Consider the following 23,570-nt stretch of genomic DNA (forward strand, 5'->3'; position numbering starts at 1 on the left):
TAGATAATTTCACGGTATTTGTTTTAGCTTCCCATAGAAAGTATTGTAATCTTTCTGTGCGTGTGTACATACATTCGGGATATCATTTATTATGGTTCATCCAAAATATGTCACGAACCAATTTATGTATATAATGTGATGGTCCAAATTTTCGATGACGCTGTGGCCTGAGACTTCCAAAGAAAGAAGTCCGAAGGTGTCAAGTAACATGAGATAACATTGCCATTGAATTTGTCACAACAAGTGGGGCAAGTGGCACTGTAATGTTGAAACCACATATCGCCCACATCCATATCTTCTAATTCGGTCTATACAAAGTTCTTTCTTACGATAGCTTACATCATTGACAGTAACTGCCTGACCGGCCTCATTTTGGAAAAAGTAAGGTCCGATTATGCCGCACCCACCAGTCATTCTTTTTGGATGCATTTGTTCTTCGACAATCATTTTTGAATTATCATTCGACCAAATAAAGTAATTCTAAATGACACAGAAGTTAAAATGTTCGTCATCATCGAAGATGTATTTCTTCGGTATTTGATCATCCACTGTTAATATTTCTTGCCACCATTCTGGCCACCGTCGACGACGCTTGAAGTGGTCAAAAGGCTTTAGCTCTTGAGCCAACTGCACCTTGCAAGATTTTGAATGCAAGTCTTTATGCATAATGTTCGTCAACGACGAGCGTAAGAGGTGCAATTGTTGGTGGACGGTTATCCAGGATATCACAATATCACTAGTGTCTTCACATCTTCTACAACCCGGTTTGCTAAAATTTGTATACGATTTTTCCGATTGATGCATATTTGGACGATTACATTGTACAAGAAAATATTACGATATGGATTTTGCTTTCTTTGAACACTCAGTTTTATAATATGCCTGAATAACTGTAACGCGTTGCTATTGTGTATTATTTGTCCATGGTTCAAATTGAGTTACTCTGACATTGAGAAATTTCAAATGAAATGCAGAAAAAAACTTGACGTTTAAGTGTGGTTCACATTTAACATCGGCCCTTAAAATTTAACCACCCTTTATAAATTGTAAGTAAAAATCTTTTATGAACTTCGCAAACTGATTTATTTTTTTCAAATTAAATTTCCAGAATTTAAATAAATTGAATTGTCAAACCTTAGTGAATATAAACGTCAGAAGAGTTTGACATTCTCCAATGGGCAAACATTATAAAACATCTAAAAAAATTCACTGTAGTTTCTTATTTTTAAATTGTTATTGAGGAGGTTGAGCATGTGCATTCAAATTCTCCAATCACATCACATATTATACCCCTAATCTTCAACTTGTCTCCGTGGCCACATCATAAACTTTGTTACCTAACAATTTCAAGCCATCAAAATCCATCATTGTCATTCCACATCGGTGCGTTACAAACACAACACACTTCATGCTTTAGACCAAACTAATGTCATCTCTATTATCATCCTTACTTAAACTTACATGCGAAATGTTGCTATAGAAAAACCCCTCTATTCCCCCATCGTCACACTACCGAACGCACTGACTTATGGTAACTCGAAAAGAAAATATTGTGACTTGAGTGACGTTCTTCTTCATCTTTTTTTTTCGTATGTTCTTCGATTTTTTGTTTGCTCCCGTTTCATATAATAACAAATGCGCGTAGGGTAAGCGTAAGAGAGGTTGCGCCTTAATTACTTTTGAATCATAATTAAGTTCCAACAGACTTTTTACTCAATTAACTCATCTTAATGGTCCATCATCCCATAGCTAAGATGTCTCTCTATCTCTTTCTCTCTCACACTTTTTAGTGGTGGGATGGTACATACATACATATATATTTCTAGCTACTACTTCTAATAATCTTTTTTTGTTGTTGTTGCTGCTTTGCCGCCAATCACTTGGGGTCTTAAGTTGAAGGTTTCTTTTTTTTCCTGTTTGTAGTCATGTCTCTCTTTTCCGTCTTCCGTGCTTCCTATTAATAGAAGGTATAGGTATTCTTATAACGTCTGTTTTTTTTGCTGTTGTTAAGTTGCCTTTGTCGGAATTCTTCGGTAATTAAAAGCATGGCTTCAGTTTAATGGAGGGTGGCAGTGGCACAGCAATGGCATCATTCCTTGATGATTTCCCTCATTAAATGAAAGAAAAAAGGTAAACTGAGTGAAGGAAGAAGGAATAGGTATAAAGGTAAGGTAGTGATACCCTCGCGGGCTCAAAACCTCCTTTTGTTTTATATGTAAGGTACCTTTATACAAAGATTCATAGATAAAACAAACAACTTGTGTTCTTGGTAAATTTTCAACATACAAAAAAAGAAATAAAAATAAACTGAAACAATCTTTACAAAAATTTGCACCTTTGTAATCAAAAAAATATAATTTTCTTTTTTTTTTTTTACTTGCAGGTACTCTCAGCATTGGACATATTACAACCACCTCATTTGGATTTCTTCCAGGAAATGTATCCTTTTTCAAAAATAAAAAAAATAAGAATAGTACCATTAGTGGTTATAAGACCCTAAAGATCCAAACAAAAAAGTGTAGAAGGGTATAATTACACGTTGATGGTTGAAAGATTTCGTTTACCGAAATATCTCTTTAAGAAATGTAAAATTAGAAAAGATTGTTTGATATTTTTTTTTCGTTGTAGCTCTGATGAAATTCCAGGAAGTAGTTCCTGGTGGGTGGACGAGTTTTAAGATGAATCTGGTTTTATTTTTTGTTGTTAAATATAAAGAACTGATACTTTGACCTTTCAAAGTTGGTTGACTTCTTTAGCCAAATTATATTGACTAGAATGTCCTTAAACCCAATTGTTTAAATGTATTTGATGCAAGACCCTTGAAATGACAATGGGTTGTATTTTAAAGGCTTTCCAAAAAATTAAGCGCAAAAATGGCCAAATTGGGGTTTTCCAAAGTGTGTTGACAACCAGAAATATGTCAACATCTGTCAATTTGTTAAATTGACTGCACATTTCTGCACACAATTTGTGACACTCTTTATTTACTTTGATAATTTTGTGAAGAAGCCGATTTCAAATTTCATGCAACATTTATTCATTAATCAAGAGAAGAGTCGTTTCATTTTAACAGAGTTCTTCTTTCAAAATGTCATTTTTTGAAAAGTAAAAAATACGTCATCACTACGCTTCAACAACAAATTTAAGTAGTTAAACGTTAAGTATCAATAAAAATGATGAAAAGTTTCTTATCCGTTTTATTTTTCACAAGTATTTTCTTGTGATTTAATTTTCTAAGACTATTTTCTTCGAGCCAACATGGAACTAAAAGTTCATGTCAATGTTCCATAATCGATTCAAAAACTTAAAATTTGTGTATATAAATAATGAAAAGGATATGGTCCTGCAATCGCAGTTGTGGCTGCTGATTTGGCTGATATCATTATCCATTGTTAACAGCATACCTTCCTCTTCAAATTTTAATTAACTTCTATTGATTTCTCATAAACATAACCCATTTTTGTAAATATCAAAATTAAATCTCCTATTGGAAAACTATATAAACAATGTTTTTTTAAGTGGTATAGAACTTTGAAATTGAATTTTAAAAAAATAGCTTCTGGAATATGTCCTTTACGGCTGGCTCAGACGTATTCTAATCTTTTGGTCCAGTCATCGAAGACTTTTTCAACATTTAGAGCCTTACGCTGAAAATGTTTTCCTCTAACTGATGAATCGCTTCGGCTTATCGGCGTAGGCTAGCGACTTTACATATCCCCACAGAAAAAAGTCAAGCCAGACAGCGTGTATGCGCACGATCGTGGAGGCCAATTCACGGCTCCTTAATGTGGAATTATGCGGTTACGAAGCGTTTAGTTTAATAAATCAATAGTGGTATAATTTGTGTGACATTTTGCGCCACTACGAATCGTCTTTTCGAAACCAAGGCTCCTGTTTATCATGAACTAAAAAAGTCAGTAATCATGGCTATATAGAGATCACCATTAGGTTTTTTTTTAAATCAGAATAGAGCTCTGAAAAATGGGTGGTATTGATTATGAAATGGACTAGATGATCAATATAAAAAGATTATCCATCAGGCGAAATCTTACTCACACGACCTATTTCTACTTATTTGATGTTATAAAGTTTTTGCTTTGGGCAGATGCTCATATAAAAAGTAAAATGATAGTATTTTATCTTTTGTCAAGGTTGTATATTATAATTCATGAATCCCTGCTTCATTGGATAAGTTATTACCTTTCGGATCGTTCAATAGAAATAGTATTAGATGGATTCAAGTCTGAAAATCTGTGGTGTGCCACAGGGCTCCCTTCTATCTCCAACACTCTTTCTCACTATTATTAATGATCTCCTGCCTGCAACATCTAATCCAATACATTGTTTGGTGAAGATAGTACTCTTAGCTTTTCATATTCGTTTTCAGACTCACATCCCTCTTCTTCAGATGTGGAACTGCAACGACAAAAATATGATAAGCTCTTTAAATTCCGAACTAAACAGCATTGTTCAATGGAGCATTTAAGTTGATATATGATAATTTCATCATAAGTTCATTTACTTCGCTTGAACATAGTCGGCTTATGCTCTAGTAAAATAGCCAAGTGCATTCCTCCCCTTAAACAGTTGAACCGTAATACTCGTGCTTATAAGAATACTCATCAGTATACAGTGCGTTGGACTGTCATGCGAGAGGTCTTGGGTTCGATCCCTGCCTTTGCCATCTAAAGTTTTCTTAACAGGTACTGCATCTTGCGGGGAATTGATAAATTCTCCAAGAATAATTCTTGTCATGAAAAGTGCTTTCTTAAATTTGCAGTTTGGTTTCAGCTTAAAACTGTTGGTCCCTTCCATCCCTGATAACAGTACTCGCACACAGGAATGGTCGAGAGTTGTCAGTCACAAAGCCCTAGTTCTCAAACGGACTGTTGCGCCAATCAATTCATTTTTTTTTATACCCTCGAGCCCAACTTCGGCCGTACTGTCAAATACAGAGATTCGTTCTTTAGCCGTACTACGCGAATGTGGAATGCCTTACGACATTCTGTCTTTCCTAGTCATTGCAATATTCAGGAATTCAAAACCAATGTTCACCGACATCTCCTTTTAAACCCTCTCTCTTCCTAGTGCTCACATTGTGCCTCTACATAATAAGGGTAGTAATATCCCCTTGAGTGTTTGGTTATTGAACATCCTGAACGAACCGTGTCCTGAACGTTTCGAATTATTTTTGAAACACACCTGAACACTTAAGCTGTCACTTTTTGACTTTTCAATTTAACCGTCAATTTCTTCAGATACATGAAATAAGACACAAAGCTTAGATTAAAGTCGAAAAACTAATTAAAAAGACAGTCATATTTCAAGCCTCCTGTAATAAAACTAAGACTTTAAAAAAAATATATTTTAATTATTATTTCCTATTTAGATTTACCTTCTGAGCTATCTCCACTATTTTCTTGTCCCATTTTAATTTTTTTAATTTTTATCCTTCAATTTCACCTGTCAAATGCTTGTGTTCAGCATTCATCTCGACCTGCTCAATTATTTTATTCTGAGCTCATAGAGCACGCTCTGAACAAGTTAAGAACTCTATCAGATCGAAAAAAGAAACGCAAATTTGAAGCTCTGAACGTTCGGTGGTAAAAAAGAAAAAAAAAATGTTTTCTTTGACAGTTCAGTTCAAAAACGCCTATTGACTTCATCGTTCTGGTCAGCATCGTTGATATTGTATTGCCAACTTATAAAAATCATCTCAAAATAAGCCAGCATATAGTTGCTCACTGTTCTGCACATGTAGTAACTTTCACTTTCCCCGAGAACACTTAAAATATTTAATTTAATAATACAAATTCTAGTTATAGCACATAGTTGATGATGGTAGTCAAGTTCTTTATCTCATTTTAATTGAAAAACTTCATCCGCAAGTGGCGGTATACTCTACTTACCCCCATTCCCTCAAAAATGATGTACATGTGTATAGGAAAGCCATCGTCTATATGTTCATCAAAAGCGTTAACCCATTATCAAACCCATTTAAAAGTTTTCATATTGTTTTTGTAGCTTTGAGTGAGGGGAAAAGAGGAGGTAAAAATTAAGGTTTTAGAACCTAACAAAAGTTATTGAATTCGAATAGCAATGTCATCAACATCATCAACAGCATCAACAGCGTCACTAACATTGCATAGATAATATTGACGTCAAAAAATGATAATCGAATCTATACACACCCAAACACAAAAGTAAAATAGAGTTTTTGTTTTATTCTGCAGTATTTTTTTTAATCCAATATCAGCCTCGAGGTATTCAAAGAAGAGGTATCTTTTTAATAGGAGCTAACTATGCACTATGATAAAAGCAGAAATATTAAATTAATATTCATATCTGAATCGAAAAGTTAATTAAGAAAAAGAGAAATTTATAGTTATTGGATGGTGTTGATTATGAAATGGAGTACATGCTCAAAGTCGATGCTCAATATAAAAAGCTTAACCATTTACCTTCTACGGAATCTTACTGACACGGCCTATTTGAACTTGTTTGTTGGAGTAAAGTTTTTGCTTTGAGTAGGTGCTCATTTAAATAGTAAAATGACAGTATTTTATCCTTTTCAAGGTTGTAGATTATAATTCAAAGTATGTACTTCGAGTAAAGGCTCCTTATGAAAAGATGACCAATATCATTTAAAATAATAGTCTTGTCTGAAAAATACATACCTTTTTCTACTTTCTTTTCGAAATAAGCCAATACTAAGGGTGTGGACCTGTTTTATAAAATAAAGCATGATCAAAGTTTGCTCATACAACCTTAGTAATTGCACACTTAGCATTTGCTTAAAAATATATTTTTAGTTTTTAGTCTTATATTTTTATTCTTCTTTGCCATTTTAATAATATTATTAATAATAATAATTTACTCTCATAAACAAACAAAATATATTTTCCTTAACCAAAAAAATCCTCTCAGATATGTGATAACTGAACTCCTACAGTCAGATCTGCACAAGATCATCGTATCGCCACAACACCTCTTAGCCGATCACATAAAAGTATTTTTGTATCAGATATTGCGTGGCCTAAAATATCTGCATTCGGCCCGCATTCTTCACAGAGACATAAAGCCAGGAAATTTGCTTGTAAATAGCAATTGTGTCTTGAAGATATGCGATTTTGGTTTAGCTCGAGTCGAAGAACCAGATCAATCGAAACACATGACTCAAGAAGTTGTCACACAATATTATCGTGCTCCAGAAATTTTAATGGGTGCCCGTCATTATTCGGCAGCTGTTGATGTCTGGTCGGTTGGTTGTATTTTTGGTGAGCTATTGGGTCGTCGTATATTGTTTCAGGCACAAAATCCTGTACAACAATTGGAGCTCATAACCGAACTGCTAGGTACACCATCAATGGAAGATATGCGACATGCGTGTGAAGGTGCCAGAACGCATATGTTGCGACGAGCTCCAAAGGCTCCATCGTTTTCAGCTTTGTACACGCTAGGTTCACATGCGACACATGAAGCTGTGCATTTACTTTGTCAGATGTTGGTATTTGATCCTGTAAGTATATATTTAATTATATAAATTGATGTTTTGAGGTATAAATATTTTGTTTTTGTTTTGTAGGACAAGAGAATATCAGTGACAGATGCTTTGGGTCATTCATATCTGGACGAAGGACGTCTAAGATATCATTCGTGTATGTGTAAATGTTGTTTTAATACCTCATCTGGTATGCGACAGTACACTGGAGATTTTGAACCATCAGCTGGACAGCCATTCGATGATCTTTGGGAGAGGAAATTAACGTCTGTGCAACAAGTTAAAGGTACTTTTGGTGAAAGCTGAATTAAGAGGAACTGTTTACAAAACTATTAAACATTCAAGTTATTGAGTTTATAAGTTTAAGTTCTTACTGCTATTAGCAAAACTACCATTAATGTGTGTTCTCTTTTCTAAATCTTGGTATTTTTCGTGCTTTTTGTTTCTATGTCATCTTCAAATTCAGGTGCCAGCAAATATATTTTCCAAATAACTTCTTTAAATTTAGAATTTAAAAAAATGTCTAAACCCAATAGGAACAATCAATATACTATACCTTCAAATCCGACTTTTCTTCTATTTTTATATTTTTTTAAATAAAAACAGAAAAGTAGTATTAATCTTGGAAGTATGTCTAAAGTCTCAATTTTCATTCATTGAACTTAAGCATTTCCTTTTTTTGTTTTGCCAAAAACAAGACACATAATTAGCACATTTTCAAAAGTATTCTCTTGAAGTTTAATGTGGGCAACATTTATCACCATTTTGAAGCCAAAATGTCAGGTTTATGTTATAATTTTGATATCCATAATTTTCATCTTATGTGAACTTTAACGTATTATCTTCAATCACACAACAGATTCCTTAACATATTATACATTTTTGGGACTTTCGAAAAGTGTCAAAATTTAAATGTTCTATGGTATCAAGAATGTAGTTTCTTTTATTAATAAACTATTTTGTTGTCATAATCACTCATTGCTACCGTAAGGTAGTGATGGAGTTCAATTTCGAAGGAATAAGTCATTTCAAAAATGTCCATACTCTTAAAAATAGAAACCAACTTTCTCATACAAATTTCTTGTTTTTTAAGGTGAAAACTCTGAAAATAGAATTGTTAAGCATTAATGTCTAAATTACCCTTTATTACAACACAAATAGCAAGAAAGATCTTTAAAGCTTATTCTAATTCTATGTGCAGAAGTTTGTTCTTATAGTTTCTACTGTTCTGGCAATCGTACTGAAAAAACTGTCAGAGATCTTATACTTTTAATAGCATAGGCAAGACAATCAATTTAAAATGTACATATGAAAATATCGTCTTTCCAATTCAAAGGCAACTAGAAAGTTTTGTAATCGTACCGACATCACCTATTGAAATCAAAAATGTCATTTCTAGATTGAAGCCATTAAAAGCTAAGGACATTGATAATCTCTCTACCGAATTAATTAAGAAGTGCAAAGAAGAGTTGTTAGTTCCGATCACAAAACTCATCAACGAATTCTTCAAAGTTGACTATGTTCCAAGTATTATGAAAACAGCCCGAGTTATCCCTGTCTTTAAGAATGGCGATGTTGAAGACTAAAACAATTATCGCCCCATCTCAATTTTACCAATCTTATCGAAGAGTATCGAAAAAAGTTATTAACAACCAATTACTCAAATATATCAAGCGAAATAAACACAAAAACAGCAATGGCAGACATGATATCATACCTTCAAAGGAATAAAGACAATCGCAACCTTGCCAGCGCGCTTTTCATAGACTTGTTAAAAGCATTCGACTCCGTCAACCATAAAATCCTGCTACGAAACCTATTTGCTCTAGAAATAAGAGGTTTTTCATTTAATTGGTTAAAATCTTACCTCGAAAATCGATATCAGTACATAAGTTTCGACGAATGTACAACGATAAGCAACCAGTTGAGATGGGGTGGGGGTACCACAAGGTAGTGTACTTGGGCCGACACTGTTTATCTATATATCCAAGATCTTAGAAACTTGATTCCAAATGGACATCCAGTATTATTTGCAGGTGACATCGGTCTTATGTATTCTGAACGAACTGCTACTGAACTCGAAGAACAGATGAATAATGATCTTGATAAGATTCAAAACTAAATATGTATATAGTCTCCAGCAAATGGAATAAACCTCTTAACATTATCTACCAAGGCTCAACTGTGTATAGAGTTAGTCAGTTTAAATATCTTGGACTTTGGGTGAACTCATCACTGAACTGGAAATACCACAAATCAAAACTTTCATCCCTAGGTGGCGTTTTCTTTGAATTCGTAACTTCCTGAAGGCCTAAAAACACAAATGTACTTTGCCCTTTTTCATAGTCATCTGACGAGCGGACTCAATTTATGGGATACATCAGTTCACAGCTTGATTCAAAGTTTACAAGTTGCACAAAATAAAGCATTAAAAAATTTATTCGGATTTGGATGGTGTACAAACACTGTTTGGATTTATAACCAGCTTCAAATTCTTATGGTTAATGATGAAGCAGAAATGAACATGGTGCTCCGCATTCACAACATTCAACAGTAATCCCTAACACAGAATTATCTTCAAGAAGTAGCTATTATAACCACCAAGAAAATTAACTTTTCTGTAAAAAAAAAACTTTATGTTAACATACAGCCTATTACGAGATTTCGTCTCATAAGGCATTTTAAATTTAAAAAAATGTATTTAACAAATAATGCTTGGAAAGTGTTAGTTTGTTTCTCAAATCTAAAACTATCAAATACTTCAAAAACTATTTTGAAATGTGCTTATTAGTATTTTAGTTCTTAAAAGCTCGAGTGTTATTTATTATTTTGAACGCTTTAGAAATATTCTGTAGGCTGAAAAAACATAAGATAAACATTATTAAAAAGCTCTACTTTTTTAGCGGGAAAATATAATCAGAAAAACTCATTCTAGTGGTCCTTTGAAACTGAAATATCCTTAATTATTTATTCAATCCGCACGACTTTACAAATATAATGTGCCAACACATATCTTACTCGCCTTATTCGCGAAAAAATAAATATTGAAAAATAAAATTTGAATAGAATAGAATATTGAAACAAAATGTAAATCGCTAGACGAATTTAATCCCCATAAACGAGTCAATTTTCGTATTTCTTTTGAAATCCTTTTTGTTCTATCCTGTTTTTTATGTTAGAATTCTCTGAAATCAAGTATTTTATGTTAGATTCAGACACATTTTTGTATTGTATGTTATCAACAATAGATTTCTCACAACCAAGCATTGAAATACATCTCTTTGTATTATTCAGTATATTATGTAGTTCTTGGAAAGTAATATTTTTCAAAAGCTTCTTGTTTAACAAAAATCAATGATAGAAGTTTTGTTCCTTTGACTGAAACATATGTAAATGAATGTTTTGTAAACAATTTCTCTTAAAAATACTTTCACTTGTTATATTATTTCAAATGTTTGTATATTGACATTTTAAAATTATTTTATTTTGTATTTATTTTCACAGAGGAAATGCACAAATTTATAGCGGAGCAACTACAAACCGGACGTGTTCCACTTTGTATTAATCCTCAAAGTGCTGCATTCAAAAGTTTTGCGAGGTAAGTTGTTAAATTTTTGTATGTTGTATCTTCTTTTTGTTTCTTACTTTATTCTAATATTCACTGCACATTCCTTCTATCTTAAAGTTTATACTTTCTCTTTACTATTTTACTCCTTTTGAACAATAAAAGAAAATCTATTTGTCTATCTATCATTTTTCTTTCTTATGACAAACAAAAAAATGTTTTAAAATTCTTATGTGCTGTGTCTTCTTGCAAATAAATTTTTAAAAATACAAAATTGGTCTATTTTTGATATTATGTTGGGTACATTTTTGATACATGTTACATTTTCTGTTTTTTTTCGTAATACTTTATTTTTATATTTAACTTAAATTTTCTTCTTGATATATACAAAACTTCATATATAAAATAATTTATTAAAAATAAAAAACAAACTTATATTACAACTTAAATAGCCAATGAGATAATCTACTAGTACCACTGCTGCTGTTGATGTTGATGCTGAAATTTGAATTGTTTAATTAATACAAAAAATAAAGAAATTAAACAAAAAAAAACTTACATGAATGTCTATAGTCAACGTAAAATATTACAAACAAAACTAAAATAAATACATAAATATTCAAATAATGAAGAATAAAAATACATTTTATACTGCACAATATATTTAAACGTAAATCAAATATATATATATATATATGAATATAAATGTCCTGCTGCCATCTTTAAATTGCAAATTTCTACCAATGGTTATCAACAGTCAAGTTCAGTCTAATTAAAATTAATAAACCAAAATAAAGTTACTCTATCTCTATGTATCTCTGTCACGATCGAATCATCGATATACATATATAAATTATTTCATCCTCACGCGCAATCAATGGGCATTCAGATTAAAAACAGAAATAGGTGTGTAGACATATTATATTATACTTTTTTTGTTTTTCTTATATTAATGTATTTTTTATTTGAAATTTTATTATTGTTGCCATTCTAATGTTTTTTGTTTTGTTTTTGATCATCGCAAAATAATAGTAAAAATAAAATAAAAAAAGCACAAACAACAAAAAATAAATAAATATATTTATTAACTTATTTTAACCCCCCCCCCCCAATGTTTCTCACTCACTTAACTTGGTGTTAAAAATTAATAAAATAATAAAAAATAATACGCATATAATTATAATTAAATATATAATGTGTGCATGTAATAAATTTAAACAAAAAGAACAATGTGTAACATAATAATTTTATTTATTTTTTCTTATACTTATATATATGTCTATACAGTGAAAAATAATATTTAACATATTACATATTTGTGTTTATATAATTTGTTGCTTTTTATAAAATATAATTAAAAAAGCGTCAATGTAATGATTATTTTTTAAATAAGTTATAAATTTTATTAAATAATGGTTAAGGCCACAAGAAAGTGATCACGAAAACCTACTGAACAAAATTCTTTATAAACCTATAATTAGCTCTGTTTAGAACCTTACTGGCCACTAATTCGAATTATAGTACATTATATGTTTGAAAGGTTAATTTCATAAAATTTTCGTATGCTAATGTACGAATCCGAAATTTATTGAAAAAAGTTAGAGGCCTTACAAAAATTTATTAAAATCCAAAGTTCTACATAGGTTCCTTCATCTTCAACTTTGAAGGGAAAATTTTTTCAAGCCGGTGCGTGCACAGTGGTCCATTCATGGTCATTAGCTAGACTTATTCTAATTTGGTTTTTTTATATTAGTTTTTTATATAAGATATATTTACAATTTAATTTAAAGTCATTTCCATTACTTCAGGTGGTAATAAGTTATGAATTCGGATTGGAAGATGACGAACTTTATTTATTTTTGGATCAGAGTATATTAACATATCATGCAAAATATCGGTATTGGTTGCGATGAAAATGTTTTAATCCTTTTGACGAGATTCTTAGACATCTTCCGAAAGCTGTCCGATAGCCATTGGCAAACTGTCTATTACGTGAATATTGTGAACACTTATGGTCAGCTTTATTTTGATACAAAATGTTTTGCTGTGCTCAAACATTATGGACGAAATTTGGTTGTATCAATTATTAGTCCTGACGTCAACGTCTTCAAAACAATCGAAGAACTTTCAACCAACTCCGTATCTAAGTCTATTATTGGATCGGTTTTTGGTGGATCTTTGAAAAAACGTCGGGCTGTGTTGCCGTTATTAGTGTTTCCTCCACCTTGTTTAAAATTCCAAGCTCAAATCTTAATGCGTCCTGCAAAAGTTCTTTCTTTTGTTTAACCGCCAATTTTCACACCCACTGGCCCACCAGTTTTTGTTTTCAATTTTGTACGACATCTGTAAAAAGCTTCCATTAATCGTATTTGCGGGCTTTTAATTTTTATTTTTTGAGCTCTGTTGCCACATTCTTGAAATTTTTCCGCAGGTCTTCCCTGTATACTTGTTGATGGTTTTGGAAAACTACGGAAAAGAAAGCCATGTTTCTTCAGATTTTAAAAATTGTTCTGGAGACTTCTTTTTACTTTAAATTTTTTAAAGAGTTGGCTTACAAATGCCTTGCTGTATGCAAGACATGTAGTGCGGTCCTCTCCTTTAAGGTCAGAAATGGACATTCTTGACATTGCGTTTAATAAAACACTTGCACATCCGGTAACTGATGTCTTCAACAAGTTTTCATTCAAAATAAATGAAACAAATGTCTTCACGCAACATATGTGTCAGAAGGTTCGCCCTAAAAAGGGCGGATTGGTGTTTATAAAAGAGTAGAAAAGAAGGTTGCGCAATGAAGCCGCAATTAAATTTAGGTTTGTTTTAAAGGCAAAATTCAAATCTTTCAATGCCACAAATTTTGAGATTTAACTCCACTTTACTTTTTTTTCACAAAGGTTTCAACACAGTAATTTTCACTGCAAAAAACTCACTTTTTTGTTTGAATAACTTGCTTAATATTGAAATACTTTCCATAAAATTACTCGTAAAAGCTTGCTAAGACTTGAAAGAAAATTTAAATGTATTGCATTACAAAGCTCTGCATTGCTAAACTTACGGAAATAATTGGAACACGAATACCGTTCCTTGCTATTTCAGCAATAGGCTTAATGATTACCCGATTTTTGTTGACATCGAAAGACAAACAAAATCTTACTTTTGACCAGCTAGCGTTGTACTAAATGGACCACTGTGTGGCGGCGGGGGCGGCGTAACTATTTCAAAATTTTAAAGTTTTTTCATCTTCAATTTTTGTAAAATTTAGGTTAAAATTAGTTTTAAAATTCTCACAATTATTAACTAAACTTTTCCTTTATTTGCATATTTGCAAAGATTATAACTTTAAAATTTAAAGTAAAATTCAAATATTGTGAACTATTGAGTTTGAAAATTGTACTGAAAATCAGCAGACTTAAATTCGCTCATAGAGATTTCTGTCTCCAGCCAGAAACTCATTAATTTTTAGTGAAAGCTCAAAAAATCAAATGGGGTGGCGCAACAGTCCGTTGTGAACCAGGGGCTAGTGACTTGTAACTCTCAACCATTCCTGTGTGCGAGTACTGTTGTCAGGAATGGAAGGGACCTACAATTTTCATTTTTAAGTTCCAACAAATTGGTTTCCAATTTACTTCTTTAAATTTTAAATAAAAAAAACACATTTAAATTCAAAACTGACACTTAAATACTTTACTTTTGTAAGCAAAGGAGTAATGCTCTTGGAAATAGGTCTTAAGTGAAATAAGTCCCGATTAAAATCAATTCTAGAAATTAATTATGAAACAGTTCCAAGATTCATATAAATTTCACGAATATCTTTCAGAATTTTGTTTATATATATCTATTAGTAGATAAGTAGGTAGTTACGAAGATGAAGTCTTATAGCTATAGGAAAAGTAGAAAGATATCTGTGATGTGATTTCTATTGGTTTTTTAAATTTAGTTTTTATGAAAAGCTGAAGGTTATATAACCACATTTTAGAATATTGATTATTTTGGAAAAAATATTGTGTAATTTATATCTAACTACAAATCAAAAGCAGACATTCAATTGAAATGTCCTTTTTTTAGGTATCTTGATAAATATTCTTGTTTTTGTTTATTTTTACATTTATTCCACATAGAACTCTTTTACAATTAGTTTGTTTTATTCTCACTATATTCATTATAGAAATATATTATATCCCAATAGCACCACGCCCCTCAAAATAACTATTTTTTATGTTACCCCTTTTCACCCACCCTCTGTGTTTTGTAAACCACATTAATTAATATAAAATATATTTTTTATATTGTATATACAAATTTTACTAACATACTTTTAATCAGCGTGTCTAAATTTTCCATAAATAACTATTAAATAAAATCTACATAAATAATTTTGTTTTTGTTCTTCCCAAAACCAACAAACAACAACAAAAATGTACTAAAAATTACAAAATATTAAATAAATTTGGATTATTTGATAAATACACTCAAAAAATAAAAAAAAGGATTACAAAAAAAATAATGAAAGCAGCAGTGATTTTTAGTAGATGTCTCCAAAACTCAAAAATAAAACAAAATTTTAACCTTTGACCAAATAAAAACATTTTAAAAATTATTATTTTGTATTTAATTTTCATTTTCTGTGTATTTTTTTATAATTGTTTTCTTTCCCTGGTTATTATATTGATTGTTTAATGTTTCAAAAAAAATAAATGTTTGCTTCTTTAGTACAAATTGTTTGCTGTAGTGTTGTAAATAATGATGATAATAATTTTAGTTGTTATTTTTTTTGTTATTTTCAATGGTTTTGTATTTTGGTTTTTTGGTGTGCTGTTTTTTAAATTTTTTGTTTTTTAATGTTTAAATATTTTTGTTTGTTCTTTTGAAAACTAACAAACGATTTCAACATCAAAATATACTTAAACCAAATTTATAGAAGAATTTTGATTATAACACAAGGAAATTGTGCATAATAAGTTAACTAAAGGAAATAAATATATATATATGTACAACAAAGCATCAACAATAACAGTAATTTTTGTGTTTCATTAAACAGTCAATACAAAATAAACATTACACATTCTACATACATATGTATATACCTACATTTATATAAAGAACTTTTTGTTCAAAATTATTCTAATACATTCTATTTATTTTTTTCTCTTAAAAAAACAAATATTTTTGCAGAAAATTACTAAGAACTGTTAAATGTTTTAAAAAAACTTCTTCTGCTTCTGCCGATACTGCTTGTAGCAGAAACATAAACATAAATAATAAAAATTTTAAAAAATCATGCTTTGGGTTAAGAAAAAAAACACTCACATCTCATTCAATTAAGAAGGCTACACTACAAATTGTTCTAAAACCTATTGTTTTCTTATTTGCTGCTTAAAAAAAATATACCAAAACAAAAATAAGAACTAACAATGGTTGTGGTTTCCCAAAGAAATAATAAAGTTAACATTTCTGTATAGATAATAAGGAATATAGAGCTTGAGCCAAAATCGAAAAAATAAAAATAAATAATTGATGTGCCATTTTAACATAAAATAAGAACAAATTTCACACACAAACAAACAAAAACTACTATAATTAATAAGGTTAGTGTTTTGTTTTTTTTTTTTGGTTTGTTTAATTTAATTCATAAAATTACAATTGCACCTTGAAAAAGATCAGTCGTTAACATACTGTCTAGGTTTGAGTTTATTTTGTTGTACATATAAATCAAAATTAGTTGATTTAAACATAAGTATTGGTGGTGATTTTAGTGTTTGAAAATGTATGAAGAATTTTTGTTTAGATAAAAGAAAAACCCTAGATCGTGAATTTAGATAAAATATTGACGTAATTTTTTAAACCAAAAAGCCCCTATTTCACACTTATCATCTTCAGAGAATGATGCTATTTAGGCTATAGTGAAAAACTTCAAATGAAAAATTTATTTAATTTTAGAAACATTTCGGCAAAATTTAAACCTGAAAAAATATTTAAAACAAATGGAAACCCTTAAAACTAAGAAACCATTCGATAAACTTAGTTCACTGATTCCTTTAAAAGAATTTAAAATCAATCAATGATTTTAACTTAAATGAACTTTTAACTTTATACTTTAAAAAAGAACAATTTTTTTTTATAGGAGACTAAAATTAGCGAAAATTGTACCCGAGACTATTTTTTGTCCAAACACTTTCCTGTAGAAAGTTACATTTCTTAGTATATTTGAAATAATAACAACTTCATCAAATTTGTCACGTTCATTAACTTCCCATAGGAAGTTATTGTAATGGATCCGATTTGTCAAATTGAAAATTTTGAGATTAATTGACGTTTCAAGGTCCCTAAAGTCGAAATAAAAGATTTTTTGAAAGATGTTTGTGCGACGTTTTTTTGCTATCCATAGCTCCAGAACCAGAAGAGATATCGACTTCAAATAAATTTTGCTATACAGATAAAAAGGCATAAAGATGTAGAAAAGGCTCTCAAGAAAATTGCGTGGACGGTTTTTGTACCACAGCAGTTAAAAAAAAAGGTGAACACCTTAGTTAACCCTAAATTTCTTACGAACCAGACTTGAATTAAATTTAATATTATAAATTGTAACGTAATACCAAACAAATATATTTATTGAAAAAAATCCAATTAACGGTTCTTTTTTTATAAATCAAAAACACTGAGAAAATGTTACACCTCGAAAATTTTACGAATACAAAATTATTTTATCTCCAAAACTATTTTGTGCAACGAAAAATAAAGCTTTTAACAACTGGTAAGATTTTGAGAAAAATCGAATTGACAGTTTTTTTTTAATAAAAACCTAAACAAAAAAACTAATAAAAGTTAGTAAAAAATCATTTTCGACTCAAATTTCTTTTCAAAAATTTGAGATACTGGCTTTAAACTACTTTAATCTATTAAAAAATAATGTTGTGAATTTTTAGTAAAATTTTGAGAAAAATCGAATTGACAGTTTTTTTACAAAAAAAAAAACTTGAAAGGAAATTTAACAAAAGTTGGTAAAAATTGTTTTCGACTCAAATATCATTTAATTTATCATTTTGAGATTTTAGCTTCCAAAAAATTTTAACTGATAAGAAATATTGTTTTCAACATTCAGTAAAAAATATTGTTTCAAACTCTTTTCATTTTACAGGAAATATTGTTTGCGATATTCAGTAGTTTATTTTATTAAAATCCACAAGTCCGTTTTTTTATAAAAAAAATAAAATGAACAAATTTGATAAAAAATTATGTTCGGTTCTTGATATCTCTCAAATTAATTTCGTTCATTCAATTTGTAAAAATTTAAGAAAGGCTACTAAAATTATTAACATTTTTTTTCGACTAAAAATCTATTTAACGAAACTGGATTTTCAAACTAAACTTATTATTTTTTTTTGTAAAGTATTGTTGGTAATTTTGATTTTTTTTAAATAATTCAATGGATAACTTTTTCAACCCAACACAAAAACATACAAACTTTTAAGCAAGACAAATAGACAGATAGGATGGGAAGTCATCAGTGTGGGTCGCATCCCAGCCTCATTTTTAAAATATTACTTTAACAGGCATCACAAAAGTTGTCAAGTAATTTTGTATAGTATGGTATCGATTTCGATATGTCATAAACATTTCATAACAAAAAAATAGGCGTGGCAAAACCATTCTCCATATAAACAAGACTAACTTATTTGTAATTTTAAATTTTTAGTTCAATAACATTGGTTACAAATTCTTCACTATCTTGAGACTTTAAACAAGAAATACAAATATTATATAAATATATAAAAAGTAGGCGTGTCAGTAGGTGGATATTACTTTAAATTTGTTTTCTTTTACATTATTATTTTTATCATTTAAGCTTTTCTAAAAAAAGGTGTATGGTGTTAAAATATTCTGCATGACTATTTATTGTTAGTTAGTAAATGTACTTAAACCGTTTATTTTGTTGTTTGTGCTTTTTACGAATTTAGAAAAAGAATACAATTAAACGATAAACATTAAAAAAAAACTTTATTTTTATCAAAACTAATCTCTAACTTTTTTATTTATTTTTTGTTAAACAGTTCCACCGTCGCCCATCCTTCAGAACTGCCTCCATCGCCACATCAATGGGAATGACGGCAAAATGAGGCGATAGCTGCCTAAAATAAATTACTTTCTGCCAAAATAAAATATTATTTTAATTCTTAACTTTAACATTAATAATAACAAAGAAAACAAAAAATTAACAATTTAAACAAAAAAAACAAAAAAACAATTCATCGTTATTAAGTTTATATATCAAGAAAATAAAAATTGATAAATAATTTAAAAACAAATTAATTGGACAACTTTAAAATTGAAAAATAAAATTAAGTAAAATAAAGAAAAATCATTCCACCATGGTATCGAAAGAGAAAACTACTACTCACAACACACTAGTCGCTGAAAAATATATAAAGCAGAACTTAAGTTATATAAGAATAACAACAAATAAGGAACAAACAAAAGAAAATTAAAACTTACCACTAAATGGAGAAGCACAACAACAACAACAAAACTCTCACCCTCGATCGATCATCTCGTAATTTGTTTGCCAAATTTACCTCAAAAAAAAAACAAAAATAAAAATAAATTTTAATAATTTGTTAAAACAATTAAAAAATAAATGAAAAAAAAAACAAAAAAAAACTTAATTTTTAAAGGACTAATAAACAAGTAATCAATTTTTAAACAAAACCAAAACAAAAAAAAAAACATATGTATGTCGTCGTCTTTGTATAATAAAAACAAATCACTAAGAAAAACTTTTAATAACATTATAATGTCCTATCTATATATAAATATATATATTTAATTTTTTTTCTTATCGAAAAAATAATGTAATACTTGAAGAATTAATTTCTTATACAAAAACAAAAAACTATAAATAAAACTGTAATGTAGTTATAGTGGAACAAAAAAATTAAAATTAACATGTTAATTCTTCGTTATTGTGAGGTGTCAGTATAGTAATAATAAATTAGTAACACATTTGTAACTATTAAACATTAAAAAAGTACACACAAAAAAAAGAAGTTTTAAATTAAGAGAATTAAAAAAAATTAACACATTTTTGGCGAGAATTAAAAAAAAAAAGTAATTTTCAATTAAAACATGTATTGTGTGAAAAGAAAACCACAAACAAAATTATTTACTATGATTTGGAAAAACAAAAAGAAAACATTTTACTTATCTATGGACTGATTTCGATTTAGTTTTAAATTTAAATAAAACAATTTTAATAAAACTTATGTATGTAATAACAAAACATAAGATAGAAAATATCTTAACCAAAAGAAAAATGAAAATTTAAAGAAAAGAAAACACAATCTACGATGTGTATTTATATATATTTTTTTATTATATAAATGATTCGTATATTTTTTACGTATTTTCTTTTATTTATGTTAATTTTATTATAAAAACAAAATGCAATTCAATTTTGATTTTGAAGGAACCATTATAAATTTAATATTCTACAAATTTTAATTATGTAAAACTTATTGTTTGGTACTCAAAAAAAATAAATCTAAAGGAAAAACAAAACTAAAATAAATAAAAGTTGTCCTAATATACAAAAATAAAATATTTATTTTGCGTCTCCAAATTTGATTGAAGAATTGAAACACAACAAAAAAAAACCTGCATCATGTTCAGGCTATTCAAAAGTTTGTAATTCGAGGTCGAAACAATAAACTTCCCAATTGTTCATTTTTCTTGGAACTTCCTTAACTTGAGTAGCTTCAACAAACTAAATATTCCCAATCCAAGTATTGAAATTATGTATTGACTTATAAGAGTTAGTTTAGTTAGTTTTGTGTAACCTTAACTTTCCATGTTTTTGGTGAAAAATGTTGCTTGCACTTAAAACAATGTAAAGAATAAATTATACAACTAAGATTGTTTGGTTATAATCAGTTAGGTTACAAACTCAACTGAAAGAAACTTATTAATATTTTGTACCACAAAAACCTAATTTTTGTTATTAAATCCAAACAAAGGTCCATGATGCGTTATTCAACAACTTAGATCTGATTTATTAAAGTTATTATTTTATAGGAGACAATGAAATTTAAATTTCATTCTCGTGGCAAGTGAAACTGAACGAAAAGCTAAACTATTAAAATTTCCTTCATTTTATATTGCTCAGTGAAAACGATAAAACTAGCTTCGTTTCATTTCTGTTTGATTTGTGTCAAAAAAGATTGGTATTTAAATAAAATTTCAAAGTTTTTCAACAGAAAATTTATACTTTTTGCTTAGACGCTATGAAAATCAAATCGAATTCTAATTAAATTTCAAACTAACTAAGGTCAACCAATTTTCCCAAGTCTAAAATATCTTAGAATGAAATTTCTTACTACTTTTATCTTTCAATATTTAAATTAAAAATATGTTTCTGGTTCCTCTTTAAATCGCATTATAGATATATTTTTAGTTAAATTTAATATTTTCATTTTTATAATAAAACAAATTTGAAAACAAAAAAGAACTGTACATTATTACGTAATCGTACTAAACAAAGTGGACACACTGCCCCAGTGAAAAATTATTTTTTAAGTAAACAAAATTTACATTTTTTTTCTAAGTTTTGAAAAAAATAAACGAAAAGAAAAATTTCTTTTTTTTTAAATTTTATATTCTTTAAAAAAAACAAATTTCATCTAATTTTGAATAGCACAAGCATTACAAAAAATTTAAACATTTTTAGATTTTAAAAAGAGCTAAAACACAATTAAAACAAAAAGAAAAAACTAAAATTAATAGAAAATAAAAATCAATTAAACTATTTTTAAGACTGAATTTTAATTGTTTGTGTTGGTTTTATTATTATTATTTTATTTCTTTTTTTAATTTTTATATTTTAGTCATGATTTTGAATTTAAGAACGAAAAAATTAAATGAAAAGATTTGTGTCTCTAAATATCTTAAGAAAAAAAGAAAAATACCGAGACGATTGAAAAGAATAGTAATTTGTGGGTATAAAATGTTTATAATAATTATACCAATAAATTAATGTAAAAGAAAACAAAACTACAATTTGACATATAAATTTATAACATAATAATAATAATAATTAATTGATTATTACTTGTACCTAAATATAGTGTGTCTTAAATGATAATATTCAAATGCTTACATACAACACAAAAATAAGAAAAAAACAAAAACAATAAAATATAATTTTCTTTTTTCTTACATTGCTAAAAAATCACTTCTTGTTGGTAGAAGTTTTTTTTTTATAAAATTATTTTTCTATTTCGTTTTTCTTCAATCAAAATTTCACAAAAATTTCATTGTTTAGTTTATTTTTTCTTTTTATATTTAGATAGTACAAAATTTCGACTCTTAGTGTTTATTTTATAACTATCAATTTATCTTAAATGACAAATATGCAAGCAAGATAAAAAATAATAAAAATATATCAGAACTGAATGTAACTTAACATTTTTTTTAAATTTAAAACAATTAAAGCAAAAGAAAAAATAAATTTAAAAAAATCTTCACCAAATCATCATTCTCATTGTACACTCGACATTAATATTAATCTCAATACTTTATGTGTAAATATAGCAATTAATAAATAAATGTATTCATACTCATAATTTTTAAATACAAATTTAATAAAATAATAACAACAACTTAACAAAGATATGTAAGCAAAAAGAAAAACAAAACAAAAAACCGTTAATTTCCATTTGAATTATTTAATTAATATCAAAACAATGTATAACTCAATGCCTCAGATTTATTTAAAAAGAAAACAAACAAACAAGAAAAAACACTGTAATAATATATATATTTATTTAAATAATATATTTAGCTAATACAGAAAAATTTACATCTGAAAATTTAATATTTTTTTTTGTTCTTAATCAATTAATAATTTGCAAAATAAACTACATAAATACATACAATCGTAAAACAAAACACTTTTTATCAATCTTTCATATCGATCTCATTACATGTGCTCTGTTTGGGAAATTTTTTCACTTTCAATTGTATTTTATTTTTTAACTAAAATAAACAAAAAGTAAAAACTTTGTTGGATCAAAATTATATTATGTAAATATATGTATCTACACAATTTTTCTTCTTACAAAAACAAGCATAAAAAACGTCATTTAAACAAATTGAATACTTTCGTTAAGTGATGCAAATTTCTTACAGAGCCATTATAAAATATTATTTTAAGTTTAAATTTCTTTTTTTTTTTCAAATATCAATTAATTTTTATAATGCTCTTAACTTAATGCTTATATAAGTCATAAATATTTTTTGTATATAGTCTGTGTAAAAAAACAATTAACTGAAAACAAAACAAACAAAAAAAAATCTAGCTTCACACACAACCAACAATTTATATATGATATGATATATATTAAATGTTTAACAAACAAATTAATTCTATTTAAGTATCATTGGTCATTTATATACATACTTATATATAATCATCAACTGAAATCAATAAACATACATACATTTACCTAAATACATAAA

The 23,570-nt window shown here is 28.3% G+C and overlaps 1 protein-coding gene across 2 annotated transcripts in view; it reads left to right on the forward strand.

Annotated features, from left to right (window-relative positions):
* LOC129946287 (serine/threonine-protein kinase NLK) overlaps positions 1 to 23,511 on the forward strand; it is a 361,252-nt gene extending 337,741 nt beyond the window's left edge. The window contains exons 3-8 of one of the 2 annotated variants that reach the window (XR_008781557.1): positions 2,384 to 2,439; positions 6,928 to 7,519; positions 7,586 to 7,787; positions 11,006 to 11,099; positions 11,519 to 11,972; positions 19,112 to 23,511. Coding sequence is in view for 1 of the 2 variants with exons in the window: in XM_056056422.1 (XP_055912397.1) it covers positions 2,384 to 2,439; positions 6,928 to 7,519; positions 7,586 to 7,787; positions 11,006 to 11,099; positions 19,112 to 19,166 (999 nt within the window). In the remaining variant the exon portion in view is untranslated. The remainder of the gene's footprint in view (positions 1 to 2,383; positions 2,440 to 6,927; positions 7,520 to 7,585; positions 7,788 to 11,005; positions 11,100 to 11,518; positions 11,973 to 19,111) is intronic. The other variant, XM_056056422.1, reaches the window with a different exon arrangement.
* The last annotated feature ends 59 nt before the right edge of the window (positions 23,512 to 23,570 follow it).

Source organism: Eupeodes corollae, chromosome 2 (assembly GCF_945859685.1).
Source record: "Eupeodes corollae chromosome 2, idEupCoro1.1, whole genome shotgun sequence".
Taxonomy (NCBI): domain Eukaryota; kingdom Metazoa; phylum Arthropoda; class Insecta; order Diptera; family Syrphidae; genus Eupeodes; species Eupeodes corollae.